The 24,878-nt window shown below is 38.1% G+C and overlaps 1 protein-coding gene across 10 annotated transcripts in view; it reads right to left on the bottom strand.

Annotated features, from left to right (window-relative positions):
- ANKRD44 (ankyrin repeat domain 44) overlaps nt 1-24,878 on the bottom strand; it is a 416,898-nt gene that overhangs the window by 113,275 nt on the left and 278,745 nt on the right. For 4 of the 10 annotated variants that reach the window (XR_009550679.1, XM_060194225.1, XM_060194230.1 and 1 more), the window contains exons 10-16: nt 16,268-16,382; nt 11,942-12,024; nt 10,673-10,790; nt 8,607-8,675; nt 5,991-6,131; nt 4,254-4,337; nt 3,275-3,386 (exon numbers count right to left, since the gene is read on the bottom strand). Coding sequence is in view for 9 of the 10 variants with exons in the window: in XM_060194225.1 (XP_060050208.1) it covers nt 3,275-3,386; nt 4,254-4,337; nt 5,991-6,131; nt 8,607-8,675; nt 10,673-10,790; nt 11,942-12,024; nt 16,268-16,382 (722 nt within the window). In the remaining variant the exon portion in view is untranslated. The remainder of the gene's footprint in view (nt 1-3,274; nt 3,387-4,253; nt 4,338-5,990; nt 6,132-8,606; nt 8,676-10,672; nt 10,791-11,941; nt 12,025-16,267; nt 16,383-24,878) is intronic. The other 6 variants (XM_060194224.1, XM_060194226.1, XM_060194231.1 and 3 more) reach the window with 2 other exon arrangements.

Here is a 24,878-nt window from a genome sequence, read left to right as displayed (position 1 = left end):
AGGAGAGTTTGGGAGGAGGTGAAGATGGTCTTGGAGTCTTGATGTACTCCTGTATCAATGACTGTACTGTAAGCCATTAAACCCCCCCCCCCAAGTAAAAGATTTGTGCTGCATGGTGAGAATGAAGATTGTCATAGCAGCAGTAAGTCTTAGACACTAACCTCTCAGTTAAGAGAAAGTAAGCTTCCAACTAGGAATTAACTTAAATATACTGCCTTATTGGTTTACTTTCTTAATCAGACAAAAACAAATCAGAAAATCCAAAGAAATGGGTATTTTAAGGAACATGAGGGTAGTGTATTCCTATAGAATAATATGTAAATTTAAAAGGTACCCTTCAAAAATTTCACTTCCTCTCTGTCTTGTGGAAAAAGTGCATGGAATCTTCCTTGTAGATACACTAGCTAGCTGATATCTTCAAAGAGGTCAGGTCTCATTCTAGTTTTATCTTTGATCTTGTCATTCAATTTAGAATGTTTGATTTATTTAAAAATTTAAATTGTTGCTTATACCTTTGAATGAAGACACAGTCTTCATAAATTGGAAACTTTGAAAAGGGCTTTGGAGATGTCAATAAAATGCAAGTTTCCCCCTTCTGTTTCAATAACTGTAAATGATTACTTCCCAATTAAAAAACAAGTAACTATAGCTTAGATACTGACAGGACCAACTGATTCTATGCTATCTGATATAACATTGTAGGTAACTTAGTAACTGAATAAATGAATAAAAAATTATTTTAGAAACACTTCAACAATTTAACCCCAGTGTCAGTATTCAATCAGTTTATAATTTATAATTATCATTAAGTGCTTAGACTAAATGAATACATACTCAGAACTGAAATCTAGGCAAGAACTTAAAACATTCAATCTGTTTTTCCCCTAACATACTGATTTATAAGGTTCTAAGTTAATAGGAATATAGTTTAACACCATTCCCACCACCAAAATTTGTGTCCCTGCTCCCAACTACCTACAGTGGACCAGATAATCCACTGCCCTGCCACCCCCCAGAATCTTTTGGTGCAATATTCCAAACCCAGTCCAATTTCTGCTTTGTGTTTCCCTTTCTGCTCTTATTTCTCAATATCCCATATTTATCCTTCTTTTTCTGGCTTGTCTCACTTAATATGATTTCTTCAAACTCTATCCAAGATGGACTGAAGAAGATAAATTCATTATCCTTAATAGCTGAGCACTTATCTGTTGTTAGACACCTGGGATGCTTCCAGGTTTTGGCTATTACAAATTGTGTTGCTATAAACATAGGTGTACACACAGCTTTTTGAATGATTGTGTTTGACTCTAGGATATATCCACAAGAGGGGAATTGCAGGGTCATAGGGTAGGTCCACTTCTAACCTTGTGAGACTTCTTCAGACTGCTCTCCACAGGGGCTGGATCAATCTACATTCCCACCAGCAGTGCAGGAGGGTTCCTTTACCCTGACAGCCTCTCCAGATTTGTTGCTGCTATCCTTTCTGAAGTATGACATTCTCACAGGGATGATGTGGTATCTCATTATTGTCTTCATTTGCATTTGTCTGACAGCTGAACACTTTGTACCTTGGGAGGGCTGCTATAGTTTCCAATGGAGGGAATCAGGACCCATTGTCCCATAATTTTGTAAATAAATATTAAATCACTAGTAAAAAATAACTGATAAGATTTTAATATATGAGTTTGAGTGAGACATTAACATTCAGCCAGGCTACCCATAACTACTATTGATAGAGTTGTCCACTTACATTCACTTAATAAATAAGTGAAAGTGGAAAAAAAAAACCCACAAAGAACACTTTGAAGCTAAACCAAGAAAGGTGCTCAGGAGATAGAAAATGGTGGCCTGCAGGTGTCTATCTTTCTCTCCCCCTCTCTGTATTCCCCTCCTCTCCATTTCTCTCTGTCCTAGCCAGCAACAACAACATCAATAATAACTACAACTATAAAACAACAAGGGCAACAAAAAGAAATATGAAAGAAAGAAGAGAGAAAGAAAGAAAGAAAGAAAGAAAGAAAGAAAGAAAGAAAGGAAGGGAAAGGAAAGAAAATGGTGGCCTACTGGTAGGAATCAACCACAAACTCACATTTTTTTTCTTCCTAGATGGCCCAATGTCTTCACACATGGAATGATTCATCAAAAGTCTGACCTTCTTGCTTTCCTTAAAACACTGGAGTATTCAACAGCCTTGGTATACATTATCATCTGGCCTCAATCAGCTGAAGTTGACTGTTTTACCCTGCAGTAGAGCATGCCCTCTCTTTCTGCTATGACCCCCACCCCCAAATCCCATAGCTGGCCTGACTTCACTTGTCTACATCCTGCTCTCTGTGCACATCTAGCTTATTCCTTGTGACCTATACCAAAAAAGGAGATTAGACTCCAAACCTCTATTTTTTTACATCACTACCAGTTAGCAGTTTCCGGTGTTTTGTGAATTCTAGTAATTTCTATGTGCCCTTGTCAACTTCCTTTCCAAAACTGCAAATAAGGGACCATGATAAACTTATATGCCTAGTGGTTAAAAATTCATGCAGTAACATTGTTATTGAATATTAGGAAGCTAAGTGTATCGCCAGAAAGACATATGGAGCTTATTAACTGTGCTCAGTGGTCTTAAATCTAAGGTGTGTGGTTTTTTTTGTTTTGCTATTTCAAAAATTTTATTAAGGAAACATTGCTTTATAAATTTGTATGTTTTAAGGGTATAATTTCATATCTTTCCTAATGTGTGTTATCACACTACCCCCTCCACTCTCACCTCTAACCCCGTCCCCTCTGGTAACTTCAGTCAGAGGCTATGGGCTTGTTTTGCTTTGATTTTGTTTCTCTATATTCCACATATATAAGATCAGTTATATTTAAAGTACTATGTCCATATACAGGTCTAGTATCCTCAGCCCAAATTCATATGGAAAAGAATTATGTTAGCTCTGAGTTCCTGATGGACAGATGGAACAAAGAAGCTTACATATTGTAAAGTGAAACAACTTAATCATCACAGGATTTTTTTTTTTTAACCAGAGCACTGCTCAGCTCTGGCTTATGGTTATGTGGGGGATTGACCCTGGAACTTTAGAGCCTCAGGCACAAGAGTCTCTTTGCATAACCATTATGCTATCTACCTTCGCCCCAACACAGGATATATTAAGGTAGTTTTTCATGGAGACTTACACAGTGAGGGCATCTGCTAAGAAATTAAGACCAGCATCTCCAGGCAAGGCTACATATGTGTGTGTTAGAGAAATCAAAACAAGATGAACCAACTCACCAATTCCAGACATTGTCTGTGTCCATAGGCAGCTGCATAGTGTATGCTATTGTAACCTTCCTTGTCCAGGATAGATGGATTGGCATCATTTTGAAGCAGAAATTCTAGACACCTATAAGCATAAAGATGAAGTCATAGTTTAGAAACTATTTCTGGACCAAAAGAAAAGAAGGATAATGTAAATTGTTCTTATTATGAGTGTTGCATAAAGTACATTGTGAATTTAAGTGTTTCTTTAAGAATTCTAGAGCAATGAAGTTCTATGTACTGGAAATTTCATGTGTATGTGTGTTTTCTGTAACTGTCTTTATTTCAGCCTAAAATATTCATTCAAAAATTTGGGAAATACTTCAGGTATGAAATTTTTTAGTTCTATGTTCCAAAGATGATGTCTAAGGACTTAAAGGTACCATGCTGAGTGAGATAAGACAGAAAAGGAAGGATGAATACCAAATGATATTCACAGAAGGAACTTAAGAACCAAGGGCTATAAGGGAAAACATAAGGTGAAACTTTGACTATGTGCAGTGTATTGTACCAAAACAAACGACTCAAGGAAGGAGGTTAAAGAATGGGATAAGGGGTGGGGGGAACCTAATCTGGAGGAGAGATGTCTTATATACACAGTTGTCATGGGAGATGAGAAACTGTACCCATATGTCAGCAACTATAATGTAACCCATTAACTTTGAAATAAAATGATAAAAGGAAAAAGGATACCTAGTCCCCCAAACTGCTGCCCAATCACAATGATTGGGCAGAGCTTACATTTTTTTGAAAAACTCCCTGTGTGAAAATGTCATAATTAAAAGAAATGTTAAAAGAACATTTCCTTCTTCATTAAAGGTATGACCACATAACTTCCCCCAGGATTCCAAAGTGAGACCCCCAAACAGAAGGGTTCACCTATGCAGCAATACAGAGGGAAAAATAATAATTAGAAATGCCACTGTGCCATTTAAACCAAGAGGAAACTTACAATGAGGCTTCCTTTTCCTTTAGCTCTCTGGATCGTTCAAGTTCTTCTGAATTTTCATGATCATTTCCCAAAATAGTCTTACTTCTCAGAATAAGGGAGAGAAAATGAAATGATTAATGGTAAAGTTGCCAATGACTTGAGTACAATTTACATCTCAATAATTTTAAATTTGAGTCTCCCCCAAAATAGGCACTATTGATTTTTCATTGGCAATATACATAGTTCATCTAGTAAATTTATGCTATCCCACAGAATTCAGTTGAGAACATTATTTTCCCAAGACTTCAATGAAAACAGCAATTAAGATAATGATCATTGTCTACCTTTCTTTAAATAGCCTAAGTGAGAAAGGAAGCAATTTAGCTTCAACTTCTCTCACCACATTTCATGCTGCTGTCTTGCCAGTTCAGCAACCCACACAGCTGGCAATGAGATCCTAGTCATCTTTGATTTGCCAGAACTTTTCTTAATCATCCAGAATTCATTTTCTGGCTCTTATAAAATGGGGTACACTGGTTCTCAACCAACTCTTTGTTGATGAACAATCATAAAACGGACATCCAATTGATGTTCAGTAGATGTTGAATTAATAACCTGGGTTCCTAAGTGTTTTCCAAACTATGAAAATATGAATTATAACTCACTACTGAATTATGACATGAATTTAATGGGGTTTAGTGAGATAAAAGAGAAAGTATCAGAGTGCAGAGCACATAGTAAAAATAAACATGGTTTCATGAAAGGTTTGTCTCCATTCAACACATATACATGCATACATATCACTAGGCTACAATGTAGAATGCACTTGTTTCTATGGACCACTACCTAAATATTTGAAAGTTAATGTTCTATCAGAAAAGGAATAAACATTGACCCAGAATAAGTTCCACAGTACAGGATAGCAAAAAGCACTATGTTCCCCAAGAAGTATCACCAAAAAGGATTTCCATGGAGAAGGCCTTTGTCCTAATTCAGTCCTTGGAGAGCAATTTCATAAATGGGGAAGCTCTCTCACCTTTTCTGTTCTCTCATCTGAACTCTCCAACTTATTCCTAATAAGTTAGTACTAGTCACCTACAATCCAAACACCTTTATAGCAACCCATTTCCTCCTCTTTTCTCCTACAAAAGCATTCACTGCCTAGATAGACTAGCACCTATTTTACACATGTTGGTCATTTATTAGCATTATGCATAGATGGATGTTTTCAAAATGTGATAAATTTATTAGCAAATTTAAGTTTTAAAGTAAATAAAGTGGTAGTGAGGTAATAAATTAACAAAATAAATTGCAACAGATTATAAATGAGTCAAAAGCCTGAATTTAACAGCTCTTCTGGGATTCCATCCAAAGGACATATGAAAGAGATAACTATGCAGTGACGTGCAATAACAAAACATAAAGAAAAGATAAAACATAAAGAAAGGGTAAATCCAAGTGGAGATGAAGCAATTCTAACTCCTTTGGGTATGGATGAGATTCTATGTTTCAACAAGATAATATGAAGAAATATGGGGGAGACAGCATCGTGGTTATGCAGATAGACTCTAATGCCTGAGGATCCAATGTCCCAGGTTCAGTCCTCCACACTACCATAAGCTAAAGCTGAGGGATGCTCTAGAAAAAACAAAGTGAATATGAAAAAAAAATACACAAAAAGACAATATGAAGAAAAAGAACAAATTCTGTCTTCCCCCACCCTACCACCAGAGGAAGCACAAGCAAAGCTGTTTTTACTTTCTATCCATGTCTGATGCAGCAGCATAGTGCAGCGCTGTCCGTCCCCAGTCATCTGTGTCATTAACATTGGCCCCTGTGGTCACTAATGTCTCAATACAGTGAAAATGACAATTTGCAGCTGCATAGTGCAAAGGAGTCCTGAAAAACAAACAGTAATGTATTACTTCATTCAATCTGGAAAACAAACAGCACTAGACTGACGGCAGTGGTCCTAGAAGTCTGGAAAACTTCAACTCTTAGAGTTTAAAGGCCAAGGGATATGCCTTCCTTTGACTTCATAAACTGAAACAGAAGCTCAAAGACAGTGCTTCAGACAAGGCCATCCATCTGTGGACAAACCTCTCTTTTCATAGTGTTTATTGTGGTTCTACACTGTTGCTCATTGTTACTATGGCCATGCCTTTCTTAGTAGCTTCCTTATCTCAGATCAAACTTATATCAAATTTCTAGTTAGTGTGAATGAAGAACTGGATTTTCTAAGACCAAAATCTACAAATGATCATCCTGTTCTAGAAGCTTCAACCTTCCTACTCATCGAGCCTTGATTCCTTCATCTAGAAATGAAGACCTCAAGCTGGTCTCAATCTACCTATCTAGAATATTTCTTTTTTTTTCCTAGGTGAGCCCATTATTATGCTCCAGCTGAGACCTTGGGTAAAATTTTTCTGTCATACAGCCTCTATCTTTCTCTATGTTGCCTTCTTCTATAGACTGTCCTTTCATTAATCACTACCACCATCAAAAATTCACTCATTCTTTAAGTTCCCAAAATTCTCTTTCTTGTTGAGTGAATATTTAGCTCTTGTGTTTCTTGAGGAGTCATCACATGCTTCCTTGATGCTAGCTACTGGTGTTATCTTCTCTACTGAACTAGAATATCCTTGAGGTTATGTATGTAGGTTAACAGAAAGAACAATGGTCACTAAGTACTGAAGAGATCTGCAAACTGAGTCAAATCATGCCCCCCCCCCACCCCCCGCCTTATCCTATTTCATAAGGATCTTTTGGAGCAGCTATCTTTTAAAGTTCACTCAAGGTATAAAATTCTGTGTATATGTACAACTTGTTTAGTTTCTCTGAGCCCAGCCTTTTCATTCCTGAAAAAAGATACTAAGCATTCCTGCACACCCCGGAGAGCTACTGTGAGAAGCAAAGTGAGCAATGTCTAGAAAATCAAGCATCCTATGAAGGAAAGGCATTGTAGAAATATAAAGTGATTTGTTTCATATTACTTACTCTTAGTCCACAGTTATTTAGCAATTTATCTGTGTGCCTAGTCAATTTTCAGGGAATAATAATCAAATACTAGGAATAAAGTAGCTTTATTTAAAGAATGATTTATTAATTTTTAGGTACAACTGTTTTATATATTGTAGTGTATTTATGTATGGGCTTCTTTTGGTTTTTACTAGCCATCTTATCTTCTTTAGTGCAAAAGCGAGTATAGTAAAATGTTTCACATATTGGATTGCTTGTATTTTGATTAATTAGACTGAAAATTACCAGGTATCAACCACTGGGTAAAACCCAGAGATAAAGAGAAAACAAGACTCAGCTCCTTTTTATATTTTTGCTTTTTATGTTTCCAAGTCCTTGCACATGTACAATTTCACTGCCCTGGACTGACTAGTATATATATAAGAAAGAGAGAGAGAGGGAGAGAGAGAGAGGCAGCCACCCTCCCCTATGCTACAATGACATATGCTGGAGCTTGAACCAGGGTCTCACACATTCAAGGCACCAATGTTGACAGGACAGAGATCACACTGGTCTTCAAGACCCTGTTATTGATGTCAGGGGATCCACTGGAGAAGTGAGACAGAGAAACAATGTGGTGGATGCTGCAGTTGTGGCATAAGCAGGGTGCTAGGGGAGCAGAGAAGAGAGACTTCCTTGTAATAGTTGAAGGGTGCTATCACTTGTATTATCTGGAAGAATGAGTAGATGGATAGAAATAGTCTTGGGTACGCTGGTTATAGACAAGAAGAAAGGAAGGAAGAAAAGAAGGAAGGAAAGGAGGGAGGGAGGGAGGAAGGAAGGGAGGGAGGGAGGGAGGGAAAGAGGAACTCTAAGAGTCAGGAGGGGTAGAAATATCATGGGGGCTACTAATATATATCTCCATATGACAGCTATCATTCTGATAGCTGTCATATGGAGACATGATTTAGCAATTCATGATTCATGATTTAGCAATGTAGAAGACCATAAAGGTAACAAAAGTTCTGGAACCCAGTCCAATAGTTAAAAGGACAACTGGTAGTATATTTATGTGTCTAAAACTCTAATGTCTCAGAAGACTTATCCCAGGATAAGATGCTTAGTGAACATAATAAACTGTCCAGATCCACAGTGCTCTACTCAGTGGCACACAGAATTTGGAAAACTTCATCCATGGACATTTTTTTTTAAATTGGAAGGAGAATGACAATTGAAGCTTCTAAACAGAATGATTAGAATGTTTGTGGGCTTGTGCCTGCTTTGCTGACACTTCTCAACAAGAGGGATTTCTCCCAGAGATCTTCTTTTCTGCCATTTCAATACAGTGTTGACTTCCAGATGGACTACTCCCTGCTCCAGGGAACTTTCAGCAAAGTCCCCTATGTACGTACATACCTCCCACATTTATCCTTTTTGTGGAAATCAGCTCCACTGCTCTGCAAGAGTTTTATACATTCCACATTACTAGAAAGACAAAGAAAACTTCATTAAGATGGCAGAAGTCACTTGCTAGACTTTCTTCAGAAAAAAGTTGTTTTCTACAGTTTATAGGCCAAAATGAAATTATAGTAGTTTTGTTAGAACAACAAGGGCAACAAAAGGGGGAAAAAATGGCCTCCAGGAGCGGTGGATTCATGGTGCAGGCACCGAGCCCAACAATAACCCTGGAGGAAAAAAAAAAAAAAAAGAAAAAAAGAAATTATAGTAGTTTTAGCTTTAAAATCAAAGAGAAAAATAACTTTAACATATTAGAATATTGCTGTATGGTAAAAACTTATACTTTCTAAAATCTCTTTTTATCCCAAATGAACACATTAAAAGAGCTTAATGGCTGTCCTGGGGTTGGGGGTGGGGTGGGCACAGAAATGTGGTGGTAGGTGCAGTGTGGAACTATGTCCTTGTTATCTTGTAGATCATTATGTAATCACTAATAAAAATAAATGGGAAAATAACAATAATGTGGACTTAAAAAGAAAAAACTCAATGAAATATTTTAAATTCTATGGCTATAAAATTTAATGATTACTAAATACTCATTAAGTAAATGAGTATTTAGTAATAATTTAGTGATATTTAGTAGTATTTAGTGATAATTTTAATATTTATCCCCAAATTCTTTTTCAAACTATTAAGAGTTTATAAAACAGCCCCTTAAGCCAGTAATAATTTCATGTCACCTTTAAATAATGAGCCAGTGTGAATAAAAATGAGCATATATCACAGCAGAATTTATTTACCGTGAAAAGAACTCTCAACTCAGACTTTTCTCAATGAAAAGGAAAAGAGCTACATTTCCTTATCTTTGCACTCTAGGTAAATTACTGTAAGAACTAAGGCTGAGAATGATGTAGTGGGGCATAGTGATCTCCCAAAACTTCTTTGTCATTTGCAGAAGCAATAAATCATTTTTAGTATATATAGAGTAAGACCCATTAAAGTGAATATTCCTATTACAGGACATATAGCTAATAAATACTAATAATAAATACTAATTCATATAAAAGTGAGATTCTAAGAAATCTAGAATGAAGTGTTGCCACTTTCTACATAGGTCAAAAAAAATTTTTAAATGGACAAAAAGAGACAATTATCCATTATGTTCTAAAACTGGGATAATAGGACATAGTCTAAAATATGCTGCTTTACTATTGTCTAAATAAGAAAAATGATCTCCTTAATGACAAATATGAGTATGAAATTCCCCATACTTAGAAACATCCACTCCTAATAATTTTTCTTAGACAGCTGGCATTTTCAGTCATTACATGCAAAAGCTTTCCGAGAACTGCATGTGTTGGGGTGGCATGCTGGTTGTTATGAAGCACTTGTCTCTGACTGAAGGAAGTCAAAAAGCCAAAGGCAGAGACAAACTCAGATTGAATGGCTTATGAAGCTCATACCATTTGGGAGGATTGGGATGGGGAGAAGTATGCTATAGATGAGCAGTGCTCAGGCCAAAAAATAAAAAAAAAAGAATATACAACTAGATATAAGACACCAAAGAACATATGCAAATAAGGGGCCTTAAAGCTTGACAATGACCCCACTTCTAACAAATAGGCAATGCTTTGGTGATACACAGATGGAGAAGTCTCCCTGCTCCTTGAGAACTATCAAACTGATTACAAACCAGCACCTCTCCCTCCCACCCACCCACCCCCAAAGAAAGGGTCATCTAAGAGAGGTCATATTTGATCAATGTGTGGACATATTGACCTATTGATCAGCATCCTAACCTAGCCACTGATGTGAAAAAGAGAATATCTGCCAAAAATATATTCTCTTTATAATACAAACAATGGGGGTTAAGAATGAAATTACTTTTTGTATTTCCTTAGTTTTTGTTCACATTTAGCTATCATAAGGACTTTAAAACTTTTCCTTCGATTCACAGACAACTCAAAGAATTAGGGTGAATTCGTAATTAAACCATGAAATAACTATAATTGCTAGCTACTCACCCTCCTGCAGCAGCAGCATGAAGGCACGTTCTTCCATATTTATCTGGGGTGTCTATTTCAAAGCCTGCAGACAGCACGTGCTCATTACTAAACAAGGATACTATGCTATACTTTTGTCCTAGTTAAACCACAAGAAACATTGCAGAGACAGAAAAATCAGTTAGTAGAAAAACCAGAATGCAAGAAAGTCAGAAAGAGGTTGTCATGGAAACAAATGATAACTGCTCAAGCTTGGCAATTTTATAGGGAAAACAGTGAAGTCAAGAAGAATTTATTTTTGCATTCAGCCCTGAGTGAACCACAGCCCATATTTCAATTCCAGGATAGAAATTTATGAGACCAATTTGAGGTAAGTAAGGCAACAGAAAAGCAGACAGAGCACAAAGAAAGAACATGGAGGGCTAAAGACTATTTTAACATACAGGAAGAGGTATTTTTCTTAAGTATATTATTAACTTTCAGTTGGTTTAAAATTTGGGAAACATGCTTTCATGCTGAGATTATTTTTAAACAAGCCAAAAGCAGTGAAAAGCAGAATCAACCACAGGTAAAGTCCTTAAAGGGGAAAAAATGCCTCTGGAATATCTGCATAATTAATTCACAAACAATCTTTACCTCACAGACCTCTCTACAACTTCTTAATATACAGAAGCTAAGAGAGGTAGTGATAATAAAGATTAGCAAAGCTCCAACCCAGAATGAATGTATTAGTTTCAAATAGGCCAGCATTTAACAAATAAAAATTAAACTTCATAGGAGGAGGTAAGCTACAGTGATTTTTTTTTTTCGCAGAAACATTATGCTGTCTCTCCAGTCACAATGACTTTTTTAATAGGACCCACAGAGTAGGAAGGTAACATGACATCTTCTGTCATCAAAATGTGGAGAAATCAGTCTTTCTCCTTTATTGAAAATTTACATGTTTGGCCGCCATTTAAGCCACAAAGATGATGTCCTCTGCTACAACTATTTTCCTGTGTTCTATGGCCATCTTTGCCTGTCTTTCACTATTGACTGATTACTCAAAGGGGGGGGGGGGGGGCGGGGACAAGAATCTCAATCTAGAGTAGGAATACTGGCATTCTAACAGTCCCAACAGCAAGGAATGCTGAGGGCTGTCACACAAAGCTGAGAACACAACTCATCCTGCCAACTCAAGTCATGAAAGACATGAAGCACAGACAGCCTCTCACTTCAGCCAGACATCTGAAGCCAATGGCTCACTTACAGGACACGGTGAGCATCATCTTTCACAGTGGAATTACTTACCTGATGACAACAACTTTCGACAGCAGTCAGAGTGAGCATTTAGGGCAGCTAAATGCAAAGGGAACATGCTATGGATTCCACACCTGAGGGTGAAGAAAACCTGATGGTTCACACTTAAGAGATCTCAGGTAGAAGCAGAAAGATAAATCTAGCAGGTCTTTGATGAGAGTTGAGTCTGTGGCACTCAGTTGAAATAGTTTTGTAATTCTTCCACTCAGAAAATTATGCAGTCATTTTGTATCTTAAAATAACAAAATCCAGACCCAAGCCAGAGTTTTAAAATTAGCATAATTTTTTCCAACTTCACTTTATTGAGGAAATATCAATTTATATGATTTTTGTTATCAAGAGTGTACATTTCCACAGTTTTCTAAGCTAGGTGCCAGTAAATTTCACCCTCTATCAAAGCACCATCCTGCTCTACCACAGAGACTTAGATACCCACCCACCCCTGGTGCTCCTTCTCTTTCCTCTTCTGAATGAATCTTTTTTTTTAAGAAGATATATAACATAAATAATGATTCTTTACATTTAAACTTAAATTCTTTATCTTTTTTTTGCTTCCCCTCCATTTTGTTGCCCTTGTTGTTTTATTGTTGTTGTTGTTTTTGTTATTGTTGATGCCATCACTGTTGAATAGGGCAGAGAGAAATGGAGAGAGAAGGGGAAGACAGAGAGAGGGAGAGAAAGATTGACACCTGCAGACCTGCTTCATTGCCTGTGAAATGACTCCCCTGCAGGCGGGGAGCTGGGGACTTGAATCAGGATCCTTATGCTGGTCCTTGTGCTTCCGCACCATGTGCACTTAATCCGCTGTGGTACTGCCCAACCCCCATATTTTTTCTTTTCAATTAAATTTCTTTATTTTATTTATTTTGGATAGAGACAGAGAAATCAAGAAGGGGAGATAGAGACACCTGAGGGGCCTGGCAGTGGCGCACCTGGTGGAGCACACATACTACAGTTTACAAAGACCCGACCCGGGTTTAAGCCCCTGGTCCCCACCTGCAGGGGGGAAGATTCACGAATGGAGAAGCACGACTGCAGGTGTCTCTTTGTCTCTCTCCCTCTTAGCTTTCCCTCCACTCTCAATTTATCTCTGTCTCTATCCAATAAATAAATAAATAAATTTACTTTAAAAGAGAGAAAGTGAGGAGAGAGAGGGAGGGAGAGGGAGGGAGAGGGAGAGGGAAAGGGAAAGAGAGGGAGAAGGAGGGAGAGACAGGGAAAGGGAGGGAGAGGGAAAGGGAGGGAGAGAGAAAAAACTACAGCACTGCTTCACAACTTATGAAGCTTCCTCCCTGAAGGTGGGGACCAGGGCCTTAAACATGGGCCCTTGTGCACTGTGATGTGTGAGCCTACCACCTGAACCTCTTTCTTCTTTATGCTTAGCATTTTTATGTTTCATTCATTCACCTACTCAGCATATTCTAAATATCGGATACTCTGCTAAGCACTAAAGATAGTAAGACAAACCCTCAGCTTTGAAAAGCAGCCTAGATATATTTTTTTAAATAAACTAGTCAAGTTTTAAAGATTTATTTTATGCAAAAGAGACCAGAACACCACTAAGTTCTCGCATATGGTGAACCTGGAGAGTTCTGGGACCTCAGGTTAAAAAAAAGTCTTGTGTTTTGATATTGAGTTATCTCCCCAGTCTCACAATAAACTGTTTTAATCCTGGAACTTATAACTATCTAGATTATGTGCCAGCCATTTTGCTAAAAATTAACATAGACTGCATATGTGACAATAAAATATAGAAACTGATACTGGCCCTTTACAAGCGACAGTTTATCTTCCTAGTAAACTTTTAGATTTCACATTAACTTATATAAGGACACCACATACAAAAACACAGGTGTAATAAATATTTTTTACATAGTTCATAAAGTCTAGCATATTTGCACCAACATTACAGAAAGAATGTGGAAAAGGACTTTTACTTAGAAAAAACGAACTCCTACCATAACACAGTCTGATAAGACAGGCCTCCCCCTCCTCCTCTTTTCCTTTTTTTAAATCACCACCAAGGCTGTCATCTCTTTTTCACCTTATTTGATAGGACAGAGAGAAATTGAGAGTGGAATATAGACAAAGAGAGACCCTAACCCTAACCTGCAGTACTTGCTTCACCACACAAGAATCTTCCTCTCTACAGTTGGGGAGTGGGGGCTCGAATCCCAGTCCTTGTGTAAGATACCCAGGCGCACCACCACCTGGCCCCCAAAAGGAAGCCTTCTTATGTTAGCACTTTTTGCTTCCAGAATTCAATCTTCTGCTTGCCCATAACTTCTCCTCAAACAAGGACCCAGAGCTATGTGCTCAATTATAGTTCATAACAAATAGCATCACCAGTGGCTCCTATGTTCTTATAAGCATTTATAATATGTGTGATTATTTTAATAACATCTCACTTTAACTACTACATTTCATATTTTTTTAATTTTTTGCATCGCTCAAGCAAGTTGACACCTATGTACATTTACACCTGCAGCTTGAATAATTACCTAAAATTGTACCTCTGGTATAAAATGGTTTCAGATTTTATGCTCGATAAAGATTTGAATTTGTAAATCTTTGGATATATTCATTTTATTTATTTTTCAAAAGTTATTATGACACTATATATATTTTCACAGATATATCATGGTAGTCAGGTCAGGATTCTACCAAAGTTAAATCTGCCAGCAACTAACTACTCTATGAAAACCTCTACTTACTGGTGTTTTAGTTCACGTGTTCTTTTCCCTTCCCTATATGGAGATTTCCAACTCAGTGTACATAATAGTTGGCATCCATCAAGAGATGCAATTTTCCCATCTTCTAGGCAGTGTTATGTGGAAGAAAACTGCTTGAAATTGCCTCTCTCATCATTTACCAAAAAAAAAAAAATCTGAAAAGCAATTGCATCAGTGACAACCTTGATTCTCATGAAAAGGAAGAGGGAATTGGGAAATGGAAGAAAAGTCTTTCTATTTATGCTGCTATTTATACTGTTCCCTCTTGATGACAGGGAAACAATAATTTTTAAAATGTATAACCAGTTTTAAAGACTCCCTATTAATTGGATTTTTAAGCTAATGCTATTTTACATGACTTTATTTGTGTTGGAGACTTAAGGCAAAAAAACTATGATTAAATGTCTCTGAACATTCACAAGAATAAAATGTATAGACTATTTACTGGAGTGGCTTTAAATTAAAAAAAAAAAGACTGGGATCGAGTACTAGGTTTCTCAAGATTTATTTAGTTTTATTATATTTTATTGTTAATTTATTATTTTTTCTATATCATTCTAAGTATATCATGCGCTCCTAAACTAACAGGAGAATAAGCATAAAAATAAAGCCCGGTCATTTGGATCCAGTCTAAACACTAACCTGATAAAGAAGGCCCTTTTCGGATCTGGCTGTTGCTTAGCCCAGGTATATTCCAGAATCTGTGACCCTGTGTCCAGTTCCCATGAAGATGCCAGACTCTGTCCTGCACTAGAGATATCTACATGCCAGACCCTCCACCTAAACTCTTGTCTTTCCTCCGCCACTTCTGTTCCTTCTATAGCCTTTCGCAAACGAGTTAAGGCATCCTTGGGAGTAGCTGGAAATACTACTAGGCTTTCCAGAATTTGCTGTGAATTTTTAAAAATGTTTTCCCTTTTAAAACAATTGGCATGAAAGTATATTGTGGATCATCTGAATGACCAACTTATCATCACATACATTTACCAAATTTTCTGCCCTTGCTTATACTTATAACATGTATAACTCAGGTTCAAACCCAGTCATCACTGCATTGAAGAAGACTTTTCTTTCTCTCTGTCTCTTTCTCTGCCTTGCTATTTTAATTTGAAAAATTTAAATGCCCCAGAGATAAACAAAATCTAAAACCAAAAACAAGTTGTGCTGAGTTGGAATGAAAAATGAAATTAGTTTCCTCTAGAGCAGATTCACTCATTGTCTTATAGCCACACATCACTTAAACTTGATGAATTCTAAATATGCCCAATCATGCTTTACATGTCCTATTTAACTAGCACTAAACATTGAAAAGAACAGATGGATATTAGAAAGCAGTTTTAAGAATACAGTTCTTCATTAAAACCACTGACCAGGTCTTTTTGTAAAACGAGTAGAAAACAGAGTTGGTCCTGCCTTGCATTTGTCACTGAAAGTCACTTAATTTAGTTCATATTAAATATTTTTAGCATGATGGTCCAGATCCACCTTAACTTGGATAAGTTGGAAAACCTACCACATGACAGAATCCCTTTGGCAGTATTCCCACATGTAGCAATTATCATACCATATTTCTGTAGAAACCTACTTGGCTGTGTCAGCTCCACTGGTTATTAAAGTGTTAATCAAAAGCTCATGACCATATCTTGCAGCCACATGGAGAGGAGTATTGCCATCCTTATCCACACAGTCAATTTCACCTCCTGGAAGAGATATTTTAAGAGTTTAAAAACACAGGCTAATGTAGATACCACCTTCTGTGTTAATCGCTTATGTTGATTTTGTTTCTACTCTGGGAACATCTTTACTCTCAAGTATAACTAGATTCCCTACCTTCTTCCCACCTGAAGACCCCCAATTTCATCTGATCTAGTTCTACCTTTGGATTCCAGTTTATTAAACAATTTGTCCTACTTTATATCTTACCAACTTTCAGCTACCAAGCTGCAGATATCATCCTGACCTCCCTGGGCAGATAACCTCACAGATGTGTCCTGGAACCCCACCTCCCCAGAGCCCTACCCCACTAGGGAAAGACAGAAACAGGTTGGGGGTATGGATCCATCAGCCAAGCCTATGTCTGGGGAGAAGCAATTATAGAAGCCAGAACTCCCAACCTCTGTACCCCAAAAATGGGCCATACTCCCAGAGGGATATAGTAGAGAAGATAAGTCACAGAATTCTGGTGGTGGGAACCATATAAAATTACACCCCTGTTATCTTTCTATCTTGTTTTTTTATTTATTTATTGGGTGGATTAATGGTTTACAATCAGTAGTAAAATACAGTAGCTGGTACATGTGTAACATTTCTCAGTTTTCCACATAACACTTTAAATCCATCTAGGTCCTCTTCCATCATCATGTTCCAAGACCTGAACACTCCCCCTCACTTCCACCCCCACCTGAATCCTTTACTTTGGTGCAATACACCAACTTACAATCTTGTTAATCATTACTAAACCTCTAATAAAAAATCTTAATGATTTTTAAGGGGACAAGTCTCCATCTGAAGTAGCGGGAGGAGTAAGTCTGTATAATAAAGTCTATTAGAGATGTTTCTGAGTCTAAGCCATACTGCCCCGAACACACCCCATCTCATCTGATCTCTGAAGGTAAGCAGGGTCAGGCCTGGTTAGCGCTTGAATGGGAGAAATATTTTTGAAAGGTCTGCTTTTCTTCTGGTGCCTTTTTCTTCTTTTTGTCTTAAAAGAGACAGAGAGAAGTTAAGAGGGAAAGAGGAAATAGAAAGGGAGAGAGGAGGAACTGGGTGATGGCACATCTAGTTGAGCACTCATGTTATAGCATGCAAGGACCCAGGTTCGAGCCCCAGTCCCCACCTGCAAGGGGAACACTTTGCGAGTAGTGAAGCAGGGCTGCAGGTGTCTCTCTGTCTCTCTCCCTATGACCCTCTCCCCTCTTGATTTCAAGCTATCTAGATCCAACAAATAAATAAAGATCATTAAAAAAAAAAGAAGCTTCAGCAGGGGCTTTGAACCAGGGTCCTTGAGCACAGTAGCATGTACATTCTACCCAATGTGTCACCACTAGCTGCCCCACCCCTTCTAATTTTTACATATCACAAGCCAGAAGTTATGGAGGATCCTCTGCAGCCTGGAGCTGTCTGAGTTTTTCCTCACTTAGACTCAAGCTAAACATTTCTGCAAGAATACCTCAGATCTGACTTGCACGTTCCACTATGTATCCTCATCACATGCACAAGATTAAGTCACCCTATTAACTTAATTACATGCAATGCACATAGAGTCAGAAGATGGAAGGGTTGTATAAATAGGTTACAATCACTGAGATGTACACATGAAATAGTTACAATAGTAGATTCTATGTTATATGTCAGTTATTATCATTTTAAGATTAATACTTGAAAGATGTCTATGATTGCCAGACTCTCTATTGCAAGAAAAGTCTGTTCCTCTTTGTAATAAAAAATTTGTGAAGTACTTTAAGACAGAGAATACCCTATTTCTCAATAATTTTTTCCTACAATGATGTTAGCCTATAGAGGGAGTGCTTTATTCTAAAGTAATCTAAATTCCTTACACTGTATGTTTAAACTATCAATTTTGTACACAGTTAGGTCCATTTGATTCTGTTTTCAGTATTCTACTGGACTTTGATTTTAGTTTAATAAAATATAAACCATGTGCAAGCTTCAAAAATCAAAAGTGTGTTTTTAAAAGCCTCAGTCTTACTTCCATCCCTTCTACTTCCTCCTCAACCACAGCCTGTAGTGATCATCTCAGTTTTGGTTTGTTTCCTGCATTCCTCTGCAGAAATGAGCACAGAGACCCTTTTTCACCTTGCTTTTGGTTTTCATTTCACAATGTATCTAGAAACTCACTCCTACCAGTTACTTTTCAGAGAATCTCCTCAAAACTGTAAAGACTTATTTTTTTTTAAGATATGGGATTCAGTTTTTTAAATGTTTTTTTATTATCTTTATTTCTTTATTGGATAGAGACAGTCAGAAATCAAGAGGGAAGGGAAGAGATAGAGAGGGGAAGAGATAGAGAGAGTGAGAGATAGAGAGACACCTGCAGCACTGCTTCACCACTTGTGAAGCTTTCCCCCTGCAGGTGGGGACTGGGGGCTCGAACCTGGGTCCTTGCACATTGTAATGTGCGATCAACCAGGTGCACCACCACCCAACCCCTATTGTTTTCTTTTATATGGATAAGCTAATCAGTTATACTAGTATTCTACAGATGAATATTTAGTTTGTAAATATCACTTTGCTGTTATCAGGAGCAATGGACTGAAAAGCCTCATGTGTATGTTGTTTCATATTTGCTAGAAATAACTTCAGGGTAAATTCTGAGGTCAAAGGGTAAATGTACTGCAATTCTATTAGATCTTGCTATATGCCCCTCGTTAAAGTACTAAGCAGTTGTGCACTGGAACCTCAAGGCCTCAGACATTAAAGTCCTTTGTGCATAACTACAATGCTATTTCTCTGACCTCTAAATTTCCTATAATTCTTTAATGTGACACAGAAGATGCAGAGTCTCATGAATGTGGTAACACTGATGAGCAAACTCTCCATCATATATAATAGTAAAAAGTTTACATAGGTCTTTAATTCAACAGGTAAAATTAACTAAGACTGTTCAAACCATTTTATGGAACTCAATGGTGCTATGGTATGACATATGCGAGTATATAACAATGCCCCTTGCACACTATATTGTCAAACTTCTGAATATTTAACATTACATGGGTGAGAACAGGCATCTAAGTGTAGTATTCAGTTGCATTTCCTTTCTTTTTTAAAGATTCATTTATTATTATGCAGAGCTAGATCTAACCTGGGACCTCATGTTTACAAGTCGTGTCTCCTACCACTGAACATCTCTCTGGCTCTGCAACATTTTTTATACATTAAAGAACCATTTATTAATCTTTTTATGAAATATTTATTCATAACTTGTTACTTTCTCAGTGTGATTGTGTGTTTCAGAAGTGATGTGCATGAACTCCAAGTATTTTGGAGATTATTGATTTGTTAGTAATAAATGCTGCAAACATCTCTCTCCTGGTTTCCACTTGCTTTTAGTAATTTTTTTTTGCCTCCAGGGTTATCCCTGGGGCTTGGTGCCTGCACTGTAAATCCACTGCTCCTGGAGGCTATTTTTTTCCCTTTGGTTGTTCTTGTTGTTTATTACTGTTGTTATTACTATTGTTATTGTTGCTGAATAGGACAGAGAGAAATTGAGAGAGGACAAGAAGACAGAGAGGGTGAAAGAAAGACAGACACCTGCAGACCTACTTGTGACAGTCACTTGTGAAGTGACCCCCCCCCCCCCGCAGGTGGAGAGCCAGGGGCTTGAACCTGGATCCTTACACCAGTCCTTGTGTTTTGGTCCATGTGCTATGCTACCGCCCGGCCTTCTCCTTTTAGTATTTTTATCCTGAAAAATAATTATGCAGTTTCAATCTGCCTTTCCTGGGCAGATGACCTCACCAATGTGTCTGAGAACCCCACCTCTCCAGGGTCCTGCCCCACTAGGGAAGGGTAGAGATAGGCTGGGGGGTTGAATAGATCTGTTAATGCCCATGTCCAGTGAAGAAGCAATTACAGAAGCCAGACCTCCCACCTTCTGCACCCCTAGAGGGATAAAAAATAAGGAACCTTCCAATTTAGGGGCACTCTGGTGGTGAGAATCATATGAATTGTACTCCTCTTATCCTACAGTCCTATTGACCACTATTAAATCAATAATAATAATAGTTGAGAAATAAGAAACACAAAGCAGAACTTGAACTGGGTTTGGTGTATGTCACCAAAGTAAGACTCTGGGGTTGGGGGAAGGGTTCAGGTCCTAGACCATGATGGCAAAGGAGGGCCTAGAGGGGGTTGAATTGTTATGTGGAAAACTGAGCACTGTTACACATGCACCAACTACCGTACTTTTTACTGTTGACTATAAACTATTAATCCCCCATAAAGAAAAAAAATATGCAGTTTATCAGACTTTTATTGTATTTAGATTCTTAATTGCAAGTATAATGGTTTTCTTTACATATGCAAATAAAATTGATGCAGTGATAAATTAATATCAAAAAAATACAGTGGAAATGTTTTGTAATATTTTACTGATACTCTCCCAAATATTAAAAGTCCTTAAAAATAAAGAGATAACTGTGAAGTCTATCAGGTTGATCTGGGGCCCATATTCAGCATAGGAACCTGTATAGCCTCTGCATCCCTGTAGGTCTGAGCTCATATTCTGTGGTCACAGCTAGGAACATTCTAGGCTGCACTCATTGCAGAACCTTCTTCCTTGAGTGGCAGTGTATGTTGACCCAGCCTCCCTTCAGAGAATGGGCAGTCCCTACCAACATTGACCCACATTGAGGGCAGGGTCCTATAGAGGCCCACAAGAAGGTCTACTGTGTTGTTCCTGATGGAGATGACCAGTGACAGTGGAGAGAGGGCTTTGTTAGAGGTCAAGTCAATGGGGTTTACAGTTAACAATATTTATATACTTTTTTCATATTTGGGAGCTACTCTCTTCCCTGATACAGCTTTCTAGTCCTATTCTCAACTCTGACATCATCTCCCCAGACAATACCTTTGGTCCACCTTCATGTTAGCTATAGGGCTCAGTCAAAACTTAGTAAAGTCATGGGCCACTTGGAATATACCTGAAATGGACCTACATTTCCAAAATAGAGACCCCAAATCTCATCTGCCATAGTCTTACCTTTACAGTCCTGATTATTAAACAATTTGTTCTGCTTTATACCTTAATGCTTTTTCAGCCACTAAGTTGCAGATGCTACAATGATGCCAATCTGACTTCACTGGGCACACAACCTCACCAATGTGTCCTGGAACCCTACCTCTCCAGAGCCTTGCCCCACTAAAGAAAGACAGAAATGGCTCGGGGTGTGGATCCGCCTACCAAAGGCCATGCTCAGCAGAGAAGCAATTACAGAAACCAGGCCTCCTACCTTCTGTACCCAATAAAGATCTTTGGTCCATACTCAAAAGGGATAAATAATAGAGAATCTTTGGAGTAGGGCACCAAAGTAAAAACCCTGTGTTGAGGGTGAGGGTGGATGTTCGGCTTCATGGGGGGGGAGGGAGAGGGAGGATGGGATGGAACACAGTCTTTCAGTCTTTTGGTAGTGGGAATGGTGTTTATGCACATTTCTATTAATTTATAGTCATATAAATCACTATTTAATTAATATGAGAGGGGAAATATTGATTGAATGTCTCAAACTTTTTAATGTACAGATCATAGGCTGAGTCTTTGATATGTTGACTCTCTTAAAAGCTTAGACCAGGGAGAACAGAAGCAACCAATGGCACAGCTATATACAAATAATGTCAAAGGGCATAAATTATGGTGATGTTGTGTATGATACAGAAAATCCTAACAAAGGGATTTTTCAAAGTTAACCCAATTGCCAAATAATATGATTATAGCAATAACTATCTATTGCCTTCTTAAACCCTAAGACAGCAGGAACCTCCCACTTCCTCTATAGAGGCTACATTTCCCCAGTCCTGGAACCTCTAGAGTGGGGCTCATGTTCCTGCATGCTTCTCTCAATTCGTACCAAATGATATTTCCTCTGCTGATCCCAACCTAATCAACACAATGAGTACCACTTCAGCATGCTGCACTTCAGACTGTGTACAGATACATCAGATGTGGAATGTCAACCCTTCACCCTCATTACTCAGGTGAGACCTTTCATTTCATAGTATTCTCTAATTCCATTTCATGTGGTTCATTTCCTAACAAGGCCCCAAAACCTAGATATAGACCAGGTCCCATGATATAGGGCATATGTTCACATGTATCCATAAATTAGGGCAAAATATATATACCTGAAAGCAAAAGTGCACAATAGTGTGCAGTGAGTCAGTATAAAGTTCATAATGAAATAGTGGCTACTTAGATTTAGATACACTCCTCACCTACTTACTATATACTTCCCTCACTCACTCCAAAGCTAACCTTATCAAATCAAGGACTGCAAAAGCTGAATAAGGGCAAGAGACTGGTATACTTTAATGATAACTCTTTAGTCACTATCAGGCCACTCCATCAGATGGGGCCCTATTCAGGGAGTCCTGAGATTCCCAAAAAGATAAGATGGGCCTAGACCACAAATAAATCCCTCTCCCCATTATTACCAGTCATCTCTATCAGGAACAACAAAACAGACCCCTTTATGGGCCCCCATAGGACCTTGCCCTCAACTTGGATCAACAACGGTAGAGAATTTTCCATCCTCTGAAGGAAGGCTGGACAACATATTCTATGCCACACTTGAGGAAGATTGGTCCTGATATTGGGGCAGCTTGGAACATTCCTTGGAACAGAATGTGAGGTCAGATCTACAGGGTCACATAGGCTGCTAAGCTGAATATGGGCCCAGATCACATCAAATTGATGAGGTTCACAGTCAACAATATTTATACACCTTTCCCATATTTGGGAGCTACTCTCTTCCCTAATCCAGCTTTCTGGTCATTTTTCCAGCCATGACATCATCTCCCCAGGCAATAACTTGGATCCACCTGCATATCAGATGTCAGGCTCAGGGGAGAGAGAGAGAGAGAGAGAGAGAGAGAGAGAGAGAGAAGGAGGAGGAGGAGGAGAAAACACTAGTATAGCCACAGGCCCTTTGGAATATAACTAAAATATGCCTACTAGCTATCTGCAAAATGGAGACCCCCCCAACTCTTCATTGGAACTATTCCATGCTTTAGGTCCATGATTGACTAACCATTTGTTTTGCTTTATATGTTAACTCTCTTTTCAGCCACCAGGTTCCAGAAGCTAGCATGATGCCAATCAGACTTCCCTGGACAGACAACCCCACCAATGTGTCCTGGAGCTCTGATTCCTCAGAACCCCGCCCCACTAGGGAAAGAGAGAGACAGGCTGGGAGTGTGGATAGACCTGTCAACACCCATGTTCAATGGGGAAGCAATTACATAAGCCAGACCTTTTACTTACTGCATCCCATAATGACCTTGGGTCCATACTCCCAGAGTGTTAAAGAATAAGAAAGCTATCAAGGGATGGGATGGGATACGGAGTTCTGGTGGTGGGAACTGTGTGGAGTTGTACCCTTCTTGTCCTATAATCTTATCAGTGTTTCCTTTTTTTCCAAAAAAAAAACCAAACAAACAAAAAGAATAGGGAACCTTCCAATGGGATGAGACCTAGAACTTTGGTGGTGGGAATTATATAGAATTGTTAGCCCTTTTATCCTATATTCTTGTTAATCATTATTAAATTACTAATAAAAAACAAAAGGATTTGTTTACAAAATATTCTATGAATTTCTCTCATATCTTAAAATTTATATTAAACTAGAACAAGTTTTTATTTCAAAAATAGCATATGCCATTATGACCAATGCTATATTTAGTTTTATATATGTGCCATAATACCAAATCATGAGAAATGCAAATACATGAATGGCTTAGCTCAGCATAGCAAGATAATATGCATTTGTTTTAAATAACATTTCTGACTGAACTTTTTTTTTTTTTTTGCTGTTGAAAATATAGAGGGCCAGGAGACAGCTTACCTGGTAGAGCATCTGTCTTCCAGGTATAAGGCTCTTGGTTCAAGCCCCATAGCACATGGAAGCACTGCAAGTAGCATTGGGTAGCCCCATGAATGGCAGAGCAGTGCTATGGTGTTCTCTATGGGTATCTCAGGAAGATCTGGGATCCGGGATTCATACATCATCTTTAAACTTAGTGGTCGGACTGAAAGGTCTACTCACAGACATTGGTCTAGGGATATGTGGGGGAGTGGGATCTCAGACCTACGAAAAGCTTTTGTCTTGGACACTTTCTAACTCCAAATCATAGTCAAGAGTTTCCAAATCATACTCTTTTAATATTTTATTTTAAGAGAGAGAGAGAGAGCTACAGAGAGAAAGACCAGAACACTGCTCAGCTCTGACTTATGGTGGTGCTGGGGATTGAACCTGGGGGCCTCAGCAATGAAAGTCTTTTGCATAACTATTATGCTATCTCTCCAGCTCCCAAATCATCCTTCTTCTGGGATAAACATTGTCCAAATATTAGTGAGTCTTAAATAGAATTCAAATTTAAACACTTCAACATGCTATATAATTCATCTACAGAACACACACACACACACACATATATATATGGTCAAGAGAGTTGACAAGTAT

This window comes from Erinaceus europaeus, chromosome 7 (assembly GCF_950295315.1).
Source record: "Erinaceus europaeus chromosome 7, mEriEur2.1, whole genome shotgun sequence".
Classification (NCBI taxonomy): Eukaryota; Metazoa; Chordata; class Mammalia; order Eulipotyphla; family Erinaceidae; genus Erinaceus; species Erinaceus europaeus.
The sequence above is the reverse complement of the archived record's forward strand: the minus strand, read 5'-3'. Positions and strand labels throughout refer to the sequence as shown.